Source organism: Cannabis sativa, chromosome 8 (assembly GCF_029168945.1).
Source record: "Cannabis sativa cultivar Pink pepper isolate KNU-18-1 chromosome 8, ASM2916894v1, whole genome shotgun sequence".
Lineage (NCBI taxonomy): Eukaryota > Viridiplantae > Streptophyta > Magnoliopsida > Rosales > Cannabaceae > Cannabis > Cannabis sativa.
The window spans coordinates 42,736,229-42,758,513 of NC_083608.1; the positions used below are offsets into that span (position 1 = coordinate 42,736,229).

Consider the following 22,285-nt stretch of genomic DNA (forward strand, 5'->3'; position numbering starts at 1 on the left):
TTTCTAATTAATAAATATATTTCTTTAATGAATAATTATTTTATTTTTATGTATAATTAACATTAGTATTAAAAAAATATTTTAATTTTAATTTCTTAAAATAATATATAAGATTCATGTACTCAACCAAACAGTATAATTCAATTAACAGGAATATGATTACATATTATCCTACACAGGCAAACACAGTTTACACATTTCTCTATAATCATATTCTCTTTAATAATATTCCCTATAATCAAATTATTTTGAACACCTCATACCAAACGCTCCGACTCCACAGCTATCACAAATTACTAATGTGGGACAAAACACACGAGCAAATGGCACAAATATCCCAACCTTTTAATTGTTAATAAAAAAAACATAAAATCTTTTAAAATATTTTGTAATATCTTATTTATAATTTCATGTAATGGAAATTATTATAAACAAATTAGATAAAATCTGTTAGAAATAATTTTATTTCGTAAAATCTTTTAGATATTATCATAAATATATTAGATAAATAAATTTAAACATCTTTCTGCATTAGGCTAGAACTAGATTTCTCATTATCTTTGTTCTTTCTTTGCGCCCAATATTTCCCATTATATTTCAAAAATATATATTAGTTTAAATTTTTAATTTGTTGATTTCCTAATTAGAATATAATTAAGAGTCATCATTTTCATAACCTATAAATATATCATTCAATAAAAGATTTACAATTTCCTTCTCATTATTCCTGAGTAAGAAATTTCTAGCTAGAGTTTTTAAGAGAGAGCAACCTACAGTGCGTAGTGGTAGTTTCATTCCAAACAAAGGACCAACTGCCTCACGTGCCTCACTCCCCCACGACCTATTTTTTCAAACCCACTTTCTAAAAGTAATGACATCGTTAATAAATAATACAATACATAAATAAATAAATAAACCCAACTAAACTATCTACAGTTTGTAGGCGTTTTGTGTTTGATTGCTTCTCTTTATTTTTTCATGTAGTATCCCAGGAATAAGCTTTTGTCAGCTGAACAAACCCCATATCAGCCATGTTTTACTTCTTTATGGGGTGGCGTAAAGCTTCAAAGTGGTAAGAACATAAAAACTGTTAAAATTTATTTTACTCGTGGAGATTCAATTCGAGATTGTTCTTGACTAGACTTGTTCTTTTTTTTGACAGTAAGAGACTGATCAAACGGTTACAGTGCCGGCTTAAGTTGGTTAAGAACAAGAGATATGCCATTGTTAGACAATTACGTAATGACTTGGCTCAACTTATTAAGATTGGCCATCAAAATACTGCCTTTATTCGGGTATGCATGCATGTGTATATATGCATATATTCTTCTTCTTCTTCTTCTGTTTTTCCTATATATAAAAGCGTAAAACCACTCTTAATTTGATTGAGATTTCTCATGGTTCATTTTGTTAATGTTCTATTAAACTGAAATTAAGCAGTTATTTCATTAAGATTAGTTTACTCTGTACTTACTTTTCGAATACAAATTTCATACCACTTAATAATATTTGATCTAATTGGATTAGTTAAACTGAAAGTAATATCCTCTGTTTCAATACAAATTTGGCTACACAATTTCATTCATTTCGAATTAGATGTATTCAATTATTAACGAAAAGTAATAAATCCAAACATGTAAATTTTTTGAAACAAATCTTTATCTAGCTAAGAACTCTGTTATTAGGAATAAGAATTCATTTATGTGATCTCAGTGAAACATTTGCTAAATATCTTTTCAGATTTGAGATTAAGTTTCCACTGCACACATTAATGATTTGAACAACTTTCTCTTAATTAGGCTGAGCAGTTGATCAAAGATGAAGCAGTAAATGCAGCCTATGAATTGCTGGAAAGTTTTTGTGAATTCATTCTCGTCCATTTCTCATACATTCGGAAAACAAAGTAAGTACCATCAAATATGGTGGATACTGTCTTTCAATTTTGCTGGGGTATATATATATATATATATATATATATATATATATATTTATATATATTCTTCTAAATATTAAAGGTTCTTGTTTTCTTTGGTTCATTCAGAGATTGTCCAAATGAAATTAATGAAGCAATTTCTAGTCTCATATTTGCCTCTCCAAGGTGTGGTGATCTACCTGAGCTTCTGCAGATTCGAAGGTTCTTTACAGACCGATATGGTCAGAATTTTGCAACAGTTGCTCTTGAATTGTTTCCTGGGAATCATGTTAACCTTCAGGTTGTCATTTGTCTTATTTCACATAACAATGTTTATTTATTTATTTAAAAAGAAAAGGACTAGTTAAGAAAATGTAATAGTAATTAACATAGTTGTTAATATCACAGGTTAAGGAAAAACTTTCCACACTGTCAATTTCTGAGGACATGAAGCAAAAATTGGTAAATGAAATTGTTAAGGAGTATTGCCTCAAACCAGATATTTTAGCACTTGATTACTATTCTGATTGGGAAGAACAGCAGGTACCTTAAATTTTTCTGCTTCATATAAAATACAATGTGAAATTCTCTCTCTCTCTCTCTCTCTACTAAACTAAAATTTCATGTCTTTTGCTCCTTAAATCAATAGATGAAGATAAAAAGTAGTGAAGACCAAGCATTGATGGCAGATGTTCCAACTTCTTATCATGGCATATCTGAGGAAAGATCAGAATTGAATAGTTCAATGCTTGAAAAAGTGGAATTTGTTGATTTACCAATTCATTCAAAGCCTTGGCAAGATCTCAGTAAATATGCTTCTGCTGTTACTTCAGAACAGAAGGTGGTTCCAGCCATTTCAGAGTCTCAGGCAGAGAAAGAAGATACTTCTGGTGAAGGAGATTCTCAACAAGGGAAAGGAAATCTTTCGGAGACGAAAAAGGAGAGAAGAAGTGTTACAGCATCTTCTTCAGAAAGCTTGCCAAAAGTTGATGATGAAATGTTAGTTTATATGGATGACATTGAAGAGTTTCAGTCCTCAACTCCAAAAGATGAAGATTCTCAGGACCAAAGGCTGTTCAAATTCAAGGAGAGTTCTCTTAAAGACTCTGATCAATTGGGGAACAAAAACGTTAATTCAAGCTTAAGAGATTTTGAGAGAAGTAGCAGTGTCTCTAGTAAGAGAAGAACAAGGAGGAGACTGGTGTTTCATGAAAATCAAACCATAGAAGATAATCAATGCCTTAGTTACTATGGTCAAGACTCATCAAATAAGCAAAGATCTAATCATGTTCACCAGCAAATAAAGCAACATAGAAAAACTTCAGTTGATTATGAATCTGATAATAGACCAAACCAATTTTACAACTCAGATATGGGATTTACATCTTTGTCAAGAAACCGTAGATGTTATCCCAAAAGACCTGAATGCTGCTGCTGCTGCTGCTGTTGCAACCACAAAACCAGACATAGCTGCAGCGGCTTGGAAAGTCCATGCTATTTTGTTGCAGAAGAAGATATTGACAACGATATTTATGAAGCTCCATCATTCAGGAAGCCAAACAATTTGTCCAGGAGTCATTATAGCAGAGAACATATGTACTGGAATGGAGAAGAAGAACTGAATGAAGAAGTGGAAAGTATCACTGTACCTCAGAAACCAAGGAGAAGAAGTTATGACAACAGTGCTTCTATGGATTACGATGTTTTCACATACTCAGATCACCAAATTCAAAGCCAGAACAACGTGGTAAAGAGGTTTGGTCCAAGAGGCAGTCAAGGAAAAGATTTAGTTCCACCATATATCAGAACTGTGACAATGCCACAAGAAAAGCCTAAGGATATTCCCAATGAAGACTTTCAAAGGTGTAAGACTTTCCCTATTCAAACTCCCAAGCATGTTCATCCAATGCTGCCAGACTATGATGATATAGCCGCCAGATTCATGGCTCTCAAGAAAGAGAGGAGCTGCCATTGACCTCTGAATTACAAACATGGATGCAGCATTTTTTTCTCCCATTATCTTTTCTTTTGAGGGATATTTAATACTGATAAGCTAGTTTATGTTTTGAGTTTATAACATTCATTCATTGTATCTCATAATTGTGTACATACATATATATAAGGGCAATTTACACTAATGTATACATTATATAATTTTATTACAATATATGTACAAAATAATTTATTTTCATATAATCATACATTTTATCTATTATGAAGAAAATTATTTTCAATTTATTATACAATATATAAATGGTAAGTATTTGATTATTTGATTTATTATCACTCATTATTATAGTTATTGAATGATGATATATTAATAATTATTTTATATTTTTATATAATTTTAAAAATCAACCATTATTACAAATATTGAAAGTTTGTATTAAATCACTATTTAATTCTTCCCTACAAAACAATTATTCAAATACATACTATATCCAAATACAATATACTTAAACTTTAAACATTTATGTTTATAAAGATTATAAAAAGAAGATTAGTTTTTTTTTATTTATTTATTTACAAGTGTTTTCTTTTGATTTGTATTTTTTTTTTATTATTTGTGTTATAAATGTATGCAAATTTTTTTGTTTATATTTTGTTGATATATTATCACATTTTTATTTATTGTAAAATATATGATTCTCAATATTGATTTTTTCCATAAATAATTTTGTGTTCATTAGGTAAATTATATGCATATATACTTATCTACAATTTATATTTTATTTTTTCTAATTAAATAATGTTTGAAGTTTATAAAGTTATGTTTGTTTATTTGTTTTTTGATGTGAGAATTGTTTTTTAATAGATAAATTCGTTCACTAACTCATTAGAAAATAATCAACATATAGAAACAATAAAAAATATATATATTTATTTTAGTATAGTATAGATATTAGCTATGTCTATTTTTATATTTACAATTATAATAAACATACCAATAATATAAAATATTTTGTATGTATATATGTGTTTATTTTATTTTATATTAATTAAACATATTAATTTAATAAACAAAATAATAATATTCACATAGGTTTATTATATCACTCTATGTGTGTCATGTTTATTTTTTAGTAATTTTTTAGAAAATAAATAATATACATAAAAAAAAAATTATTTTGTTTTTTGTGTCCTGTTTATTTTTTCTAATTAAATAATATTTGGAGTTTATAAAGTTATGTTTGTTTATTTATTTTTTGATGTAAGAATTGTATTTCAATAGAAAATTCGTTCACTAACTCATTAGATAATAATGAATATATAGAAACAATAGAAAAAAAATATATTTATATTTTAGTATAGTATAAATTGGTTATGTCTATTTTTATATTTATAATTATAATAAACATACTAATAATATTTCTCTCAAAAAAAAGAAACATACTAATAATATAAAATATTTTGTATATATATATGTTTATTTTGTTTTCTATTTATTAAATATACTAATTTAATAAACAAAATAATAATATTCACATATGTTTATTATATTACTCTATGTGTGTCATGTTTATTTTAGTAATTTTAAACATTGATTTATATTTATATACATTAATGTTTATAATTTTTATATTGTATTTTATTGAGAAAAAAAACTTATTAAATTATAATAATTCATACTAAAATAGATAAAAATATTTATTCTTTAATAAAATAAATATTTAATTTGTTTATTTTTATAAAACTATTTATTATTTATTCAATTAATTTTTCGGAATTATTTATTTTAAACTTTAATAAACATATTTTATTATTAATAATTTTTAAAATATTAATATAATAAACATAAGTATAAGATATTATAAAATAATATTACAAACATTTATTAATCTATTTATGGTAATTAGTTTAATTATTAATGATTTATATTATTTAATGATTAAAATGTATGATTTTATGTAATAAGTTTTCAAAATGTATAAATTTTTCAAATAATTTTTTTTTGCACATTTTTTATAATTATTTGTTTTTGTTGTACATTTATAAAAAAAGCCCTATATATAATGACATGTTTTTGAATATTTGAACATATATTTATATTAATATATATATAGATGAGTTGTATGTAGAATAACATAAATAAATGTTGCTCGCTGAGTCTTTATTAGTATATAATAATAATTATATAATCGATAATGTATAGTATTATCATCGGGCTATAATAAAATGGACATAATATACTAACACGTTTGGAGCTTATGAACACGCTTTAAAATATATTTGGTCAGCACAATGGGCCATAACAGTTAATACTCTCACAGGGCATGTGGGTCCATTGACCCATAATTTCTCATAAAAAGAATGTGCCCTTTTATTGGTAATTAATGTGAAATGTGTGTGGCTAAGATAGAAAAAAGTTGTATTTATAAAAGCCCTTGCATCTCTTTCTCTTTTGAGTGTAGATTTCATGATTAAAGGATTAAAAAAGATAATGTCTGACGACAACTATTATTTACTAAGGCAATATATTTTATTGACTAATGTTTTGATGCCTTATATAAGATGGCATTTTTGATGATTATTGAGTATAATTGTCATTTATAATTTTTGATTAGTGTTGTTAATCCTTATTAATTTTAACAATTGATATCAGGACTTGGTTATTTGATTTTAACGCTCAAATTATTTGTTTAACTTTTATATTTTTCACCTATATATTGTTCAATATTGGCGGTTGGTTTTATGCAAAACTATATTAAAAAAAATTTGAACTTTCTATTTTTATATGAAATTTAAAATTTGGACGTTCTTGGGCTATTGAAATGGTTTTAGTACAAGTGTTTGGGTATGTTATTCAAAGACGTGATTTTTTTCGGTTTTGATAAACTCATGAATGATCGAAAATGGGTAAGCCTGCTTTGGGTTTGGGGAGTTTCTTGGCCAAAATGGGTTTTGGAAATCAATAGAGCATGAAAAATGGAGTGAAAACCCTAAAATCCACGTAAGAAACGACCATTGGAGCTGCATTTTCCAGGCGGGTTGGATTTGTGGAATCAAGTAAAAAAATGGGTCGAAACGAAGCTTCAAGAAGTCAGGGATGAAGAAAAATTTCACATCATTTTGCATATCTGGGGCAAAAACAAAGATTATTGCAAACAATTTTCGCTCTGATGGTCTTTTCAAATTGTCATAGAGTTCCTTAGCTTCATCTTTCAATGTTGTGAATGATGCGGGTAAGAGATTTTATATTAAGGTAACATCCTTATCATTATGGCACAAAAGATTGGGTCATATTTCTAAAGAAATTGTTGACCTCACTTTTAGCCAACGACAGTGAGTCAATTAATAAGCGATTAATAATATAATAAAAATAGAGCAAAAACCAATAAGTAATAAAGAACACCAGATTTAAAGAGGTTCGGCCCTGTAAGTGTGGTGATAGCCTACTCCCCTTAGATTGTATTAGCTTGAGACAAAGAACAAAGTGTTTTTCTCTCTCAAAGCTCTTACAATGAAATCTCTTAGCAATCCTCTTAGATCTCTCTCTAAAGCAATTCTTTCGATCCCTTTTACAATGAGACTAAGTCACTATTTATAGGACTTTAATGCATGAGGGAGGGTTTCCCTTTTACTTACAATGTGTAAACTAGGAAAGAATATTAATTACATAATTGATACACAAAATAGGAAATTGGAACATGTTGCCATATTCCTCTTACCCAATCCCACGATTGTAGGGATTGTCTTTCGTGCTTGGACCTCACGAGAGTATTCTGAAGTAGTTAAATCCTAATAAGTAGCTCAGAAAGCCAAACTTGCTCCTGCTCGAATAGTCTGACCTCTCCCTGCTCGGGTAATAAGAAGTTATGCATGCAGATGTATAATATGAAGTCTATTCGGGACATTTATCTCCGCACAGGTTCGAGGAATACAAGACATGTGTCACTTGTGTATTCTGCCACGTCATTATGCAAAAAATGAGATAATATTTTCCCGCCAAGTCTGTGCGAGACCTTCGTGGTCGCACGTGGACTTCACTCGGTCTGGATCCTTATCTGAATGGGTGGCACGTGTTCGAAGTGTCAGTTGATGACTCGATGTGACTCTGACCAAGGACCTCTTCAATTTTCGGCTCATTAATGCCGACTGACATGTACCTCAAACCACGCCTTAGGATTAGCACGTTTTGACAGTTAGCCTTCAGATAATTGAGTGCACAACGTACACTTTTAGGGGGAACTCAAGGTATTTAAAATTTGAAATGATTACTTTGCCTCACTAATCTGCTGATAAATAGGGCTGAAAACCTTAATCAACCACTTTTAGCCATTTTTGCTTTTGAAGAATCAGAGCAAGAAATCTATTTTCCTTCAAATCCTTTGAAGAATCCTCAGGAAACACCGACAAGCATCATCCGAGCAAATCTAAAGCTTCGAATAGTGAGTAAATTCTTCATTTCTTTTCTCTTATATGTTTGAATGTTTAATTTTCTGGGTTCTTGCTGTAAAACTTGATAGTTCTTGAACTTGTTATAGGAGAACCATAGAAAATTTAGGTTTAAGAATGTAAACTCTTGACTATGCTTAATCACATTGCTTGATCATATCTGCATTTTAATTTTGATTCCACGATACTCACTTTCACTTACCCATTCGGGGCTTAGAAAAAATCAACCCTTAATTCGAAATTTTGAAATTCTGGATTGCTAATCTCATTATCATGCAAAATTTTTGTTTTTGATCCCTTGATCGGACCTGGTCGGTATACCCAACCTGCTTTCGTTCATTATCCCGACCAAATGCTCATCTTGTGTCCTACCTTTTGTAGATGAACCCTAGTGAGTTTTGGGCAAGCGGACATCATATCGACCAGGATCTGCTTCAAGCGAACATCAACAGGATCCTTAACTAGTCATTCCCTTATTGTGTTAGATGTCATGACGTTCATCTATCCCCACTTCCTATTACAAGTAAGTTTCCTTTATTTTTTGCATTTTACTTGCATGTTTTCGAATAATCCTATTTTGGAATTTGGGGTATAACTCGTTTGCATAGAAAAGTGGGGACTTAATGTGTTTAATCTGGGTAAACTTAGAGATATTAGGTAGTACTAATCAATCTATTTAAGCCGTCTCTACACAATCTCAGAATCATCACACTTGATCATCCACATGTAATGTGGGATTGCACAAATATGGGTCTTTCCTCTTCGGATCATGGGGCTCTAATTATGACAATCACCCCCTTTGGCAGTCTGACGTCCTTGTCGACCACACTTTCGATTAGGTCAAGGCTCTGATACCTTTGATAACGTCCTCGTTTCAAGCCGCCATTGGGCCCTTGCACCCACAGAATGATGGCTCTTATACACGAGTACATTACTCTGGCTACTTTTTGGAATGACGACTGACCCTATAAACCAACACAAGTGTTTCTAGCATGCTTTGTCCTTACTCGCACACTTCTTGGGAAAATTTTCTAGGAGGTCACCCATCCCAAAATCACACTAGGTGAAGCATGATTAACTGTGAAGTTCTTTCGTAATGGACTACCAGAAAATAAGATGCACCTTGTTTATATAGGCAGTACCATTCAATCTATTTAAATCATCTTCAACTAGGTAGTCTCATACCTAGACAGTCTCAGAATCATCACACTTGACCATCCCCAAGCGATATGAGATTCTACAAATCCTAGTCTTTCCCCTTCGGGTCACGGGGCTCTGAGTATCATAGTTAAGGTCTATCTATGGTGAATGTTTTACTCAGCCATACCAATAGCAATACACTAATCTTTTAAAAGGTTTAAGTTCTGACTTTGTGCTTGAGATGTGAAGAAGTTTCTGAAACTCTGGAACATGCGATGCTATTTTGCTCTATTCTGCATCCTACATAGATTTTTGCTTGGGGATTTGGCCATTTCTACACCGATGTGGCCATGGTCTAGCTATAGGAGGTGTTTATTTTCCTCTTTGAAGAGTTTTCCCGGGAGAGCTTTGAGTTGATATTGATGGTGATGTGGTGGCTGTGGTATGATAGAAACTCAATATTATTTTGTGGCGCTCAATCAAGAATTGATGTTGTCTCGGAGCTTGTCGAAAACCAATTGTTGGAATTTCATGAGCACCTTCGGCGTGGATTCTTGATGGATTGTTCCTCTTTAGCGTCGACGTTTGGTCAAACTGTGCTGTGGTCATCTCTGCCTGCTGGATGTTTCTCGTTGGCCACAGATGCATCGGTGATTCCTGGTAAGGGGTTTATCAGGTTAGGGGTGATCTGGGGTGATGATGGTGTTGTTTGGTTGGCGTGGGCAGTGAGACTCTTGGGAGACTTTAGTGTTAATGTGGTGGGGCTTCTTGTTATCAGGATGGGGCTAATGTTGGCATACCATTAATTTTAAATTTAATCTTGTTAGTATTAATTGTAATTCAAATGTGGTTATGGCCTGTCTGAATAATTCTCATTTAAATGTTAGTTTAAATTTTATTATTTTGGATATTAATTCTTTAATAGTTGTTGTTAAAGGTGGTTCTTATAATGTCATTTTGTAGTCTGCGAATGATGTTGTTCATACACTAGTTACTTCTATTACTAATACGAGGGATTGTATTTAGACGGATATTTATCTAAAAATTTTAAATTCTCTATGACAATTGATTTATTTTAATGAAATGATCTATTTTCTCTAAAAAAAAAAAAAAAAGAAATACAATATTCATCCCTAGAGAATTAATGCACGTACGGTTCCTAACATGATAAAAAAAAAACAAATTATTATGTCAAAATATTTCCCTTTCAAAATCTGGCTAATAGTACTTAAGTACCAATAGTTTTGGTTCAGCAGAAAGAAAAGTACCATATAGTTTGGTTAGAGTTATGATGTACCCTTAAAATCGCTCACCCACCCAATCACTTAATAAGGAAGACAAACCCATTTTCTCATATCCAACTAATTTTATTACGACCCCATAAACAGAAACCCCACCAAAATCCTAACATCATCATACACTTAGTTTGGTTGAACTTCAAGAAACTGGTCCAGTCCCAATTACAATGAAAATATAGAAACTTGGTCAGAGTTTGGCTCAGCTTTTATATAGTACTCCATTACATCTCAAGGTGCCATCAATGGAATTGATTAGATGTAATTAGAAATTATAATTTTACTTAGGCATGGCAAAAATTCTAGGGGTTTTTTCATTAGTGTACAACAAAAACAATTATATTACAAAAAATGTGCAAAAAAACACAATTTTATAAATGTACACATTTGAAAATATATTTACAAAAATTCATACATATTTTTAATTAAATTATAATAGATATATTAATGATTCAACTTTCTATATTTAGATTTGTATGACTATTTTTTATGACTAATTGATATGGTATTAATGAGTAAGCCTACTAATTAACAAAATTTATATATTAATAATTAAAAAACATAATAAGATTCTAATTATAAACAATAATATTTAAAATATACAGATGTAATATTTTAAATATAAGATAAAAAAATAATTAACGATTAAAAATAATAAACAGTTTTAAATTAATAATAAAAAGTGAAAAAAAATACATTAAAAAAATAAACAAAAACAACCCATCAAGTTTAACAAAAACATATATAAATTAAAAAAAAAAATACTAAAAATAAATAAACAATATTAAAAAAATATTACAACACGATACACAACAAAACATAATAAAAAAACCACAAAATAACAAAAGAAAAAAAAAACAACTAACAAAGATAAAAATACCAAAGAAAGGACATTTATAGATAGAGCATGAATAATTCTTCCACCAAAAAAATACATTAAAAAAATAAACAAAAACAACCCATCAAAATTAACAAAAACATATATAATTTTTTTTAAAAAAATACTAAAAATAAATAAACAATATTAAAAAAATATTACAATGCGATACACAACAAAACATAATAAGAAACACCAAAAAAAAAAAAACAACTAACAAAGATAAAAATACCAAAAAAAAAGGACCTTTATAGATGGAGCATGAATAATTCTTCCACCAAAAAAATACATTAAAAAAATAAACAAAAACAACCCATCAAGTTTAACAAAAACATATATAAATTTTTTACAAAAAAAAAAAACACTAAAAACATATAAGCAATATTAAAAAATATTACAATACTTTACACAACAAAATATAATAAGAAAATAGTTATACAAATAGTTATACAAATCTAAATATAGAAAGTTGAATCATTAATATATCTATTATAATTTAATTAAGAATTTGTATGAAATTTTGTAAATATGTTTTCAAATATGTGCATTTTTAAAATTGTGTTTTTTTGCACATTTTTTGTTATTATTTAAAAAAATATATACATTTATGTAAAATGCCCAAAATTCTAAGCAGTCAGTCTGGCTAGATGTTTTTTTTAGACTAATTAAAATTTTTAACTTTTGAAATTTATTAGATGTTGATCCAGAATATTTAAAATTGTTAAAATTTTTATTTAAATTATTGACATTCATATATTTAAGGACTTTCGTTTAATTTTACTAATGGACGCGTGATGTGGATGAAAGTTTAGGAGCACAATTTAGTATGTGCCAAAGTTTGGAATACGATTTGGTAGATGTTAAAATTCAGGTGACACGATTAATTTAATACATATCAAAGTTCGAAGGTACAAGTTAGTATATAGACAATTTAGTAAATTGAATGAAATTAAACAGAAATCATTAAATCTAACAATTACAATAACAATAGTTCGAAAAAAAAAAAAATTAATAGCCTAAAAAGTTTAAACGCGGTACATGTCAAAGTTTTGTGATCAAAAATGTTAATTATTATTTTTTTTTCAACCATCTTATGGCACGTTTACTATACAGTAATCAGAATCGGAATAAATTAATGGAGAAATGTAACGGAATAAATGAAAAATAATCGGAATCAATATTTGTAATATGTTGTTTACTAAAATTTTTTAGAAATTGAATAGTTGTGATTTATCTTGTTTACTTTATTAGGAAACGTAATCGGAATGCTTAAATTGACTAAATTGCCCTTTTGAGTTAAACTATATTATATGGTAGTTATTTTGCAAGACATATTTTAAAGGACAAAATTGTCATTATATATTTAATATTAAAAAATAAAATAAAAATAATAAAAATTCATTACCCTTAATGGCATTCCTTATAAAATTGGTGGGGGAAGTTCTCCCTTTTTTTTCTCCCTTATTTAATCAACTTCTCCATTTCCTAAATTTAATAATACAAGTAAACAAATGTAAGAGAATGATTACCTTACTATTGATTTTATAATTTTGATAATCAATGCTATATATCACGATTTTATATAATAAGTAATATATTTGACACAAAAATTTACTTTATATTATATTTGCATTAATTTTAGTACAATGCTCTAATACGCAATTGTCAAAGATCGTACAATTGTCAAAGATGTTGGGCATTACAAATGGAAGAATGCAAAGCCAGTATGTATAGTGAAAATGGCCTTGACGAAAGCTTATGAGACAGGAATTTCATTGATCAAGTGATGTTCTTAAAGTACCTCAAAAGGTTTATTCATCTAGTCATGACTTGTATCAAAACTCTCAGACTTCTTTTAATGGTCAAAATGATTCCTTGCATGCAATTTTTCCTTTCATAGGTAAGGTTATTCAAAATGACACCTCTTATGCTTTTCTAAAATTAACGTCATATTGTTTTGTAATGGGGATTACAAATCAGTATACTTAATGCTTTGGTGGGTTCACAAGGTTCTTGGGCCTTCAAGCCAATGTGGGATGCCAGAGGAAGAAATGCATCAAGATTTGTAAAAAGTGATGAACTTCCTTTTCTTTATATATCTTGGTGTTTCTATATGTTATTATAGTTGTGGAGTGTGATTACTTAGTCGATCAAATGACTAAGAGAATCAGAATTTGGAGCACTCAGAATCTCTCATACGCTTGATCGATTCGGTGCTTTTAACCATCCATGCCTATTTGGCTAATATGGTTCTCCCAAACAAACAATATCTTGGTGATAAAAAAAAAGTAAATATTATTTTAGATTCTGTGTTTTACAAAAATTATTAATTAGATCTTTTATTTTATTAAATAACAAAATAGACCTTATATTTTTCAAAATGGTAAGAATATGACTCTAAGCTCAATTTTTAACAAGTTTATTTTTTAATATAACCAACTTTAAGACAATTTCTAACACAAATAAATACGGAAAAATCAGTTTTGTCAAAACATCTATAGATCATATTATTATTAAGTTTTATTTTGACAAAAAATCAGTTCAGAGTCTTATTTGTACAATTTTAGAAAATACAGGATCCATTTTGTCATTTGACAAAACAGATGGTCTAATTAGTAACTTTTGTAAAATACAGCAGGTTCCAAAATAATAATTACCCAAAAAAAAAGTGTAAGACTTACCTATGGAAGTTTCGTTTGATTAATGACTATCAAAGTCCAAGCTATTAAAAAATAAAAAACTCAATGAATTTGCATATAATATAAAATATAATAATAATTAAATAATAATTAGATTTGTCTGATTAATTTATAGTAATTACAATAATTTAATAGTGTAACCCTATCAATTAAGTCTTCTTCCCAAATCTCTAAATCAGAAGCGGGTGTACAATTGTAATGAGACAATATTTATATATAGTTAGAAAGAGAACTTAGCTACATAATCCTAGTTAAATTGGACTCATCAAAGATTTTAGTTGACTAGAAAAACTCATACTTCTACTTCAACTAGACTTACATAGGAAAATTTTCATAAATATGAGAATTGAAGATGTAGTTTATTTTTTTATGACATAAATAAATAATGCAAAAAAATATGGGCTTAAAAAGTAATTTAAGTTTAAAATATGAGAAAAAAAATAATAGTGAATTTAATAAAACTTGTAATAATAAGTTTCGTCGAAAAAGTCGATCGCTGGTGCCAGAAAAGTCACCAGAAAAGTTAGTGTCATCGAAAAAATTACTGTGGCTGAAAAAGTCACCGTCGCCAACAAAATATTATTGTTGCTAAGCCATTAAACTTAAAAGACAATAATCACAATAAAATATGAATTACATGCTTTTAATTCAATCGTTCTTGCGAATATAACAAAATATGCATAATTGAAAGTATGAATATCCAATAATCAAAAATTATTGGCCCACAAAACAAATCAAGTAGTTCATAACATCAATAAGAAAATTACATATAAATGTAATCTCAAATAATAGAATAAGAAACTCCCACCAGCCCAAAAAAACAAAAGATTATAAAATATCCATATCAATAACTTGTTTATTAAACAACACGACATTTAATCTTTTAGTTAGAGGATCTGCTAACATCGATTTGGTCTTGCAATATTCTATCAGAATGTCTCTTTTTTTTACCAAGTCTCTAACAGTGAAATACTTTATTTTTGTATGTTTGGAAGCACTGTTAATATCATCAGTAGTATTATTATCACAATAGATTAGTATAGGAAATGAAATAAAATCAAGTAGTTGTATCTCTAAAATCAAATTCTGTAACCTTAAAGCTTGCAAGGATACCCCATAACATGCGACAAACTCAACATACATAGTAGATGATGTGACTAAAGTCTATTTAACACTTTTTCAAGGTAAAGCAATATCAACCAAAATGAAAATATAGCCAGAATAAGTTGATTTTAAATCATCTACAAAGTTGGTAAAAAAATTGGTCTCATTTAGTATGGAAAAATTATTGCTGCCAAGTAAATTATCGTCCACATAAAGGATCGTTTGATGATACCAAATAATGTCACAACTTTATCAAACTTCAAGTACCATTGGAAAGATGCTTGTTTGAGACTATAAATGGATCGTTTCAATTTACAAACCAATTTGTCATTTCTATTTTCCTTAAAGCTTTCAGGCTGAGACATAGAGACTTGCTCATACAATTTTTCATTCTTAAAAGTAGTTTTAACATCCATTTGATGCAACTCTAAATCAATGTGCACAACTAAAGCCATAATAATTCTAAATGATTCTTTAGCAGAAACAGTCAAGAAAGTGTTCGTATAATCAATACATTCTCTTTGAGTGAAGAATTTTGCCATTAAACTTGATTTATACCTTTCAGTTTGTCCATTATTATCCTTTTTAGCTCTTAAAATCTACTTCCAACCTATTGGTTTAAAACCATCAAGTAATCAAACTAACTCTCATATATCATTTTTCTCCATGGACTCAATCTCATTATCCGTAGCTTCTATCAATTTTGAAGAATGTAGACTATTAAGTACTTCACAATTAGTGAGAGGATCTAGAAAATGACCAATATCATATTCTTCTTCTCCAAGGTTAACAAAATTATCATCATACCTTGTTGACTTCTTTTGTCCTTGAGATCTTCTTATAGAAGGTGCTTCTAGAATATCTTCTATTTTTTATCATTATTTTGAAGGCTAATTAGGATTTTTACCTCTCGAACTTTGACATGTACCAAATCATGCCCCCTGAACTTTTAAGGTCGTTAAAAATGTCCCCTGAACTATTGAGATTGTTGGATTTAAGGACTTTTGTCCAATTTTAGTAAAAAAACGTCTAACATAGATGAAAATTCAAGGAGCATGATTTAGTACATGTAAAAGTTTGAGATGCATGATTTGGTAGATATCAAAGTCTGAGGAGTATGATTTAGTACATAAACAATCACTAAAATAGTAAAATTGAATGAAATTAGACAAAAGTACTTAAATCTAATAATCTCAATAGTTCAGGAGGTATTATAACTGCCAGAAAATTTCAGGTGACATGATTTGGTACATGTTAAAGTTAATTAGCCTATTTTGAATGACATCTTCCACTACTAAAATTTCTCTGATAACAGGACCCTCATCAACAACAGATGCTTGTTCAATAATAAGCCCCTCGTCAATAATATAGGTCCTTCATCGGTAATAGGAACATTATCATTTTTGATATCTGAAGCAATATATTCATCAGCAATGGGAGCATTATCAACTAGAGTAGAAATAAGTCTGTTATTATTATTATCTCTTGAAAAAGATATAGGAATAAAAATTCCCTTAGATGACTCCTTTGTTTCAAAAGATGTTAAAGGAATATTTTCAGCAACATTAACTTTTAGAAGTTTAGTAATCTGAGATTCAACAATTTGCGTATCACAAGTAGGACAATAAAAGCGATAGTTTTTTATTAAGTGCATTGGATAACCAATGATATAACAACGAATTGTTCTTGAATCTAACTTTTTCAAACTAGAATCATAAATTCTTAGTTCAACAGAACAACCCGATACACTTACTTCAGCAGAACAACCCATACACGAAGGTGATTTAAACTAGGCTTTCTCCCAGCCCATAACTCAAAAGGGGCTTTGGGAACAAATTTACTTGGAACACAATTTAAGATATACGTAGCAGTCATGAGTGCTTCTCCCCATAAGAGCTCTGGCAGATTTAATCTGCTTATCATGTTGTTAATCGTGCCCATTAGAGTGTGATCTCTCTTTCAGCAACGCCATTTTGCTCATGTGAACCATGCATAGTGTATTAAGCAACTATACCATTTTCTTGTAAATATTCAGCAAAAGGCCTCATGTGTTGTCCAAATTTTATATAATGACCATAATATTCTCGTCCACGATCCGAATGAACAACTTTGATGATTTCTCAACCTCATTAATTTAAAAGATTTTGAGATTATTAAGAGCATCATATTTTTCTTTTATCAAGGAGGTGAAGCCATAACGAAAAAATTATCGATGAAAGTTATAAAATATTTATTTCTGCACAACGTAGTGGAATAAGGTCTACTAATTTTAGTGTGGATATTTTTTAATAAAAATTGACTACGATTGACAACCTTCTTTCTTGTTTTAGTCAATTTTCCACAAGCATAATCAGCACAAGTATCCCAACTAGAAGCATTAAGAGGATGAAGACTTTCATGTTTAATTGAACGATCAACCCTTTCTTATACTAATTTGTATATAATATAGAACACAATAATAATTAGATAATAATTAAGTATCTATATATACTTGATTGATTTATAACAATTACAATAGTTTGATAGTGTAATACTATCAATTAAGTCTTCCTCCTTAGATCTCTAAATAAGAAGCAATTTTATTTATCTGATTATCAAAAGTATACAATTATGATAAGACAATATGTATTAATAGAGTTAGAAATGAGACTTAGCTACAAAACCCTAATTCGACTGGACCTGATCATCAAAGGTTTCAGTTAACTAGAAAAGCTCACACTTCTACTTCAACTAAACTTTACACATAAAAATGCTAAGCCCATTAACTATTGATCACTAACAATATGGCCTAACACAACAAAGAACTATCTAATCAATCCAAATTTTAATAAAACCAATAAAAATTAATATAAACCCAAATAAAAATCTAACACAGACTATTTAGCTATTGGAATCACATCTGCAAGACTATAAAAATGGGCCGGGGCTGGGTTTCAAGAGCATAAAAGAGTGGAATCTCACGAGGCTATTGATAAAGGCAATGGCTTCTAAAAAAGATTACATTCAGGTTAAGTAGATAATTAAAGAATGAAGATTGATGGAACTAACGCTCAAGTAATACAAGTTAGCATTGGAAGAAAGTTGTGGTAGTGAAAGATAGATTAAAAGAGTAATATACAGCTATATATACTCTGGATTGACTACGATGAAAGTTTAGCATTAAAACTGTGAGCTCCAAGCTTATGCCTCCCGGGTAATAGTGACAGATGGCATAATCATATTTGGAACAGGTTGCGTGTGCCTCGGCATAGATTCATACCGTGGCTGGCTGTTTGGAGAAGCCTCCAAACTCGATCAAAGACAAGTTATTCAAATTTGGGGTGGTGCTGGATAAAAGTTGCTATTGATTTGTGGTGATCATCAGGTTTTGGAAAGGGATGATGAACACTGCTTTAAATGCAGTAGCATATCGAGAGCAAGAGTAAATAGTGTTACAGCTTTAAATTTTTTTTTTACAGCTTAATTGTAATTGTCACGCAAATTTGGAGACGCTCCTAGTTAATATTAGTAGAACTAGCATACCAAAGATGCATGCCTGGTCTTACTTCAGCTTAATGTACTTTTAACCTAAACTAAATTTAATACCACATTTATTTTTGCAATTATACCAAAAACAACTTAATTGTAAATCTAATTACAATTAAAAAGACACACAAAGCAGTCATGGCAAAATAACAGTAAGAAAATCAAAATTAAATTGAATATCGACTGTGAAAAAAGAACAAAGAATACAACAAATTTGATGATCGTTATCCATTTTTCTCATAGAAACTTAAGAATTTGTTAAAAATATATATTATTTATTCAAGTAGGTAGGTAGGTCGGCAATAAAAGAGACCCCACTCAATCCTAGACTCCTCCTAGTACTAAATACATTTTTTACTTTGAATGTACCTACGCCATAATTCGCAAACATTACGGAAATATTTTTTTGCCCCTCAGTTAAATTTACCACTCCTTTATATGCAAATTTTTCAAGCACATTTGTACAGAGTTCACTTATCGACAAAAGGGTAAAAAAAGAAGGAAAAAAAAAAGTACAGTAGGAGAAAAAAAACTAAATAAAAAGAAAGGGTCAAGATCTCTTCTAAACAAAAGAAAGCCGATCGGAGCCGTCAAAATTGGACTGTGAGTTTTCTTTTCTTCAAATATATTTTACTTGGGCTCCACTCAAGCCGGATATTCCAACCCTAACTCTATCTTACACGCGCCGTCATCAGAGGTGGTACATCCGTCACTACCGGTGGTCTCGATTCTTCTCTTCTTCACAGGAACCACATGGCGCCGTGCATGCGAAGCCGGCTCAAAGCCCAGTGTCAGCTCAAGCGCCGGCTCATTATCCCGCGTTGCGTCATTACCGGGCTTGGTAGCTGACTCAGTGTCAGCTCTGAACAACAGAGAAACCTCGGCTGTCTCGACTGAAACCATGCTTGTCTCGGTCTCTTTACTGTCACCGTCGACGTTGGGTGCGGGGTCAGACTGGTGACTCACCGACGAGTCATGACTCGTGGAACGATTTACCTGATCATCTGCGCAGTAAGTCGCCCACTTGGATTGAGTCGTGTCGCAGCGAGTTCCCTCGACTTCGAACTCGGTCGCCTTCCTTGCCTTTGGCTTAACAACGTTTCTCTTAAACCGGCAACGCGTCTTCGTCGATCGTTGTTGGTTGGTGGGATCGTTCGAGGCAGCGGAGTTCTCATCTTTCGACACGTGGCGAATATCGTATGCCTTCAGAGGAGGTCCGTGGCTACTGACGGCGGCTTCAGAAGTGATCGGCGTAATCGGAGAGCCCTTAAGAACGGCTTCCACGGCGGCTTGACAGAGATGCCAACTCCCGGACCATAGCAACCCAACCGAACCATATATCGGGTTTACAATCCGGCCACATGCTTCGTACAATAATGACCGAAAAATCGCTGAAAAAGAAAATTAAAAAGCGAAGCCACCATTATTAGCCATGAGTGACATTCAAACATTCCCTAAGTTTATACCTTTCTTTATTAATAATGAAACTTACCAGGACGATGGTGTTCGGGACCGGCGTTGATGAGGTTCATAAGTCCAGCGCGGCCATAAAACTTGGCTAGGAAAACAGTGGCGTTGGCTTGAGACTCAGGACTCTTGATCCACTGAAGACAAGGCCTAATACTACAATTTTCGCTACACCCTTTTCTTAATATTCGACAACCATTACAACTCATCCGCATTTTTGGAAAACAAAAGGATTTTTGAAAAGAGGGAAGTTTTATTTGTATTCTTTTTTTCGAAGGAGAGAATAGAGATAGGAAAAGATTTAGGAGTATTTTTCAGGTTGATTGGTAAAACATTTATATATATATTTAGAGGGAAGAACAACCTATAGAGGCATGGAGCCGCTGGGTTAGGAAGCCGCTGCTGTTTTTTTCATTTTTTTCCTTTTTTTAAATTATTTTGTCTCCAAGACACCGGTTTCCACATTCAAGGAGGCTAAGGGTATTTGTACCCTCTTTTTTTCTCATTTCCTATTTTATTTAGCTTTGAGTTTTCTTATTATTTGATTTATAAAATATAAAAGTCGTACTCTTTATAAAACACTCTCCAACTAATGCGCGTGGTACCCACACCCAATCGTTTGGGACTCCCTACTCAATCTTATTGGGGCGTATCATATAATTTACGGATTTAAGCAAAATCCGAAAGCTATTTAAAACAGGAGAAGACCCGTTTTCAAAGAAACGGATACATTAGATTCGCCCTGGTACCTTCTCTCGTATTTTTAGTCAAGTTACGAAACTGCCCTTAATTTTGCCCAGTGAATTCATACTAAGAACATAAGGGTAAAACTGGAAATTGCGAATGGCGGAGGAAATGCAAGTTGGGGGCTAAGTGGGGTCCAGTTGACAACTGGGCGTGATGGGTGGGATGGGGTTGGGAGAGGACATGCAAGAGGGTACAAAAATTGAGACGGGAAGTGAGCGGCGCGTGGCAGCCACGGTGAGGTGTCAGAGTGCGGTCGAATCGCCACATATCGTGGATGTGGGTCCCACTGGGGTTGCTGGCGGTGCATAAAAATTTTAATCATAAATAAATCCAAATTAATATTAAGTGGAAGAAGAAAAATAAAAAATAAAAAAAATTATGGTTTCATAAGAGCTCCTGGTTTTCGGGAAGTCGTACTAGTTTAAAGAAAAACCACCTAGTCTTAAAACAATGACTGGTTTCCGGATTTAGTACGGAACTGTGGGCGCACTACAAGACCTATTAGCCAACGGTTTTAAGAGAATTATTTTTTTTCTGAATTTTAATTTTTTTTTTTTTTTTTGTTTTTCTCTTATCTCTGACTCTGTCACGCGCACGCACGCGCAAGCATGCTTTTTCTGTGTCGCTCATGCTTATCCAGTAAAATAGGATTATCACCTTGGTTTAATTCTTCTACTCTCGAACACTCCCATTTACATCACTTTTAACTTCTTTTTCATCTGTAAAAAAAAAAAAAATTGTAATAATACTATATTTATAAGAATAAATTTGATGTAAATTTGAATTTGAACCAAATACATTTTGTTTAGCTTCACCATATTTAAATTTATTACCACTAAAATAAGAAGATCTTTAAAATTTTGATTGGCAACTATGATTGTTCAATTTTATAATTTTAAGAAAATATAAAAATTATAAAAATACAATGTATAGAAATTTTTTAATATTTTTACGGTTTTTAAATTTTATTTTCATAAAATATAATTTTTTATATATTTTTATGTTATATTTTTATTATTATATTGTTAATTATTGTTATAGAGCTATTCCTATTTCCTACTCAGGGGTAGAAACTAAAATGGTCCGATACCCTCACACGTGTGTAACTTAATAACTGAACTGA

The 22,285-nt window shown here is 30.6% G+C and overlaps 2 protein-coding genes across 2 annotated transcripts; one reads left to right on the forward strand and one right to left on the reverse strand.

The window, feature by feature from the left end:
- Nucleotides 1–722: 722 nt before the first annotated feature.
- Nucleotides 723–4,124, forward strand: LOC115699009 (uncharacterized). Its single transcript, XM_030626220.2, has 6 exons — nucleotides 723–1,072; nucleotides 1,163–1,295; nucleotides 1,800–1,903; nucleotides 2,042–2,213; nucleotides 2,321–2,455; nucleotides 2,562–4,124. Exons 1-6 carry the CDS (start codon nucleotides 1,032–1,034, stop codon nucleotides 3,885–3,887), a joined length of 1,911 nt encoding a protein of 636 aa, XP_030482080.2. The 5' UTR covers nucleotides 723–1,031; the 3' UTR covers nucleotides 3,888–4,124.
- A 15,078-nt stretch (nucleotides 4,125–19,202) lies between these two features.
- Nucleotides 19,203–21,074, reverse strand: LOC115699573 (LOB domain-containing protein 40). The gene is made up of 2 exons (XM_030627051.2): nucleotides 20,441–21,074; nucleotides 19,203–20,339 (listed from the first exon to the last, which is right to left on the reverse strand). The coding sequence occupies exons 1-2, from the start codon at nucleotides 20,628–20,630 to the stop codon at nucleotides 19,594–19,596; spliced, it is 936 nt and encodes a 311-aa protein (XP_030482911.1). The 5' UTR covers nucleotides 20,631–21,074; the 3' UTR covers nucleotides 19,203–19,593.
- Between the last annotated feature and the right edge of the window lie 1,211 nt (nucleotides 21,075–22,285).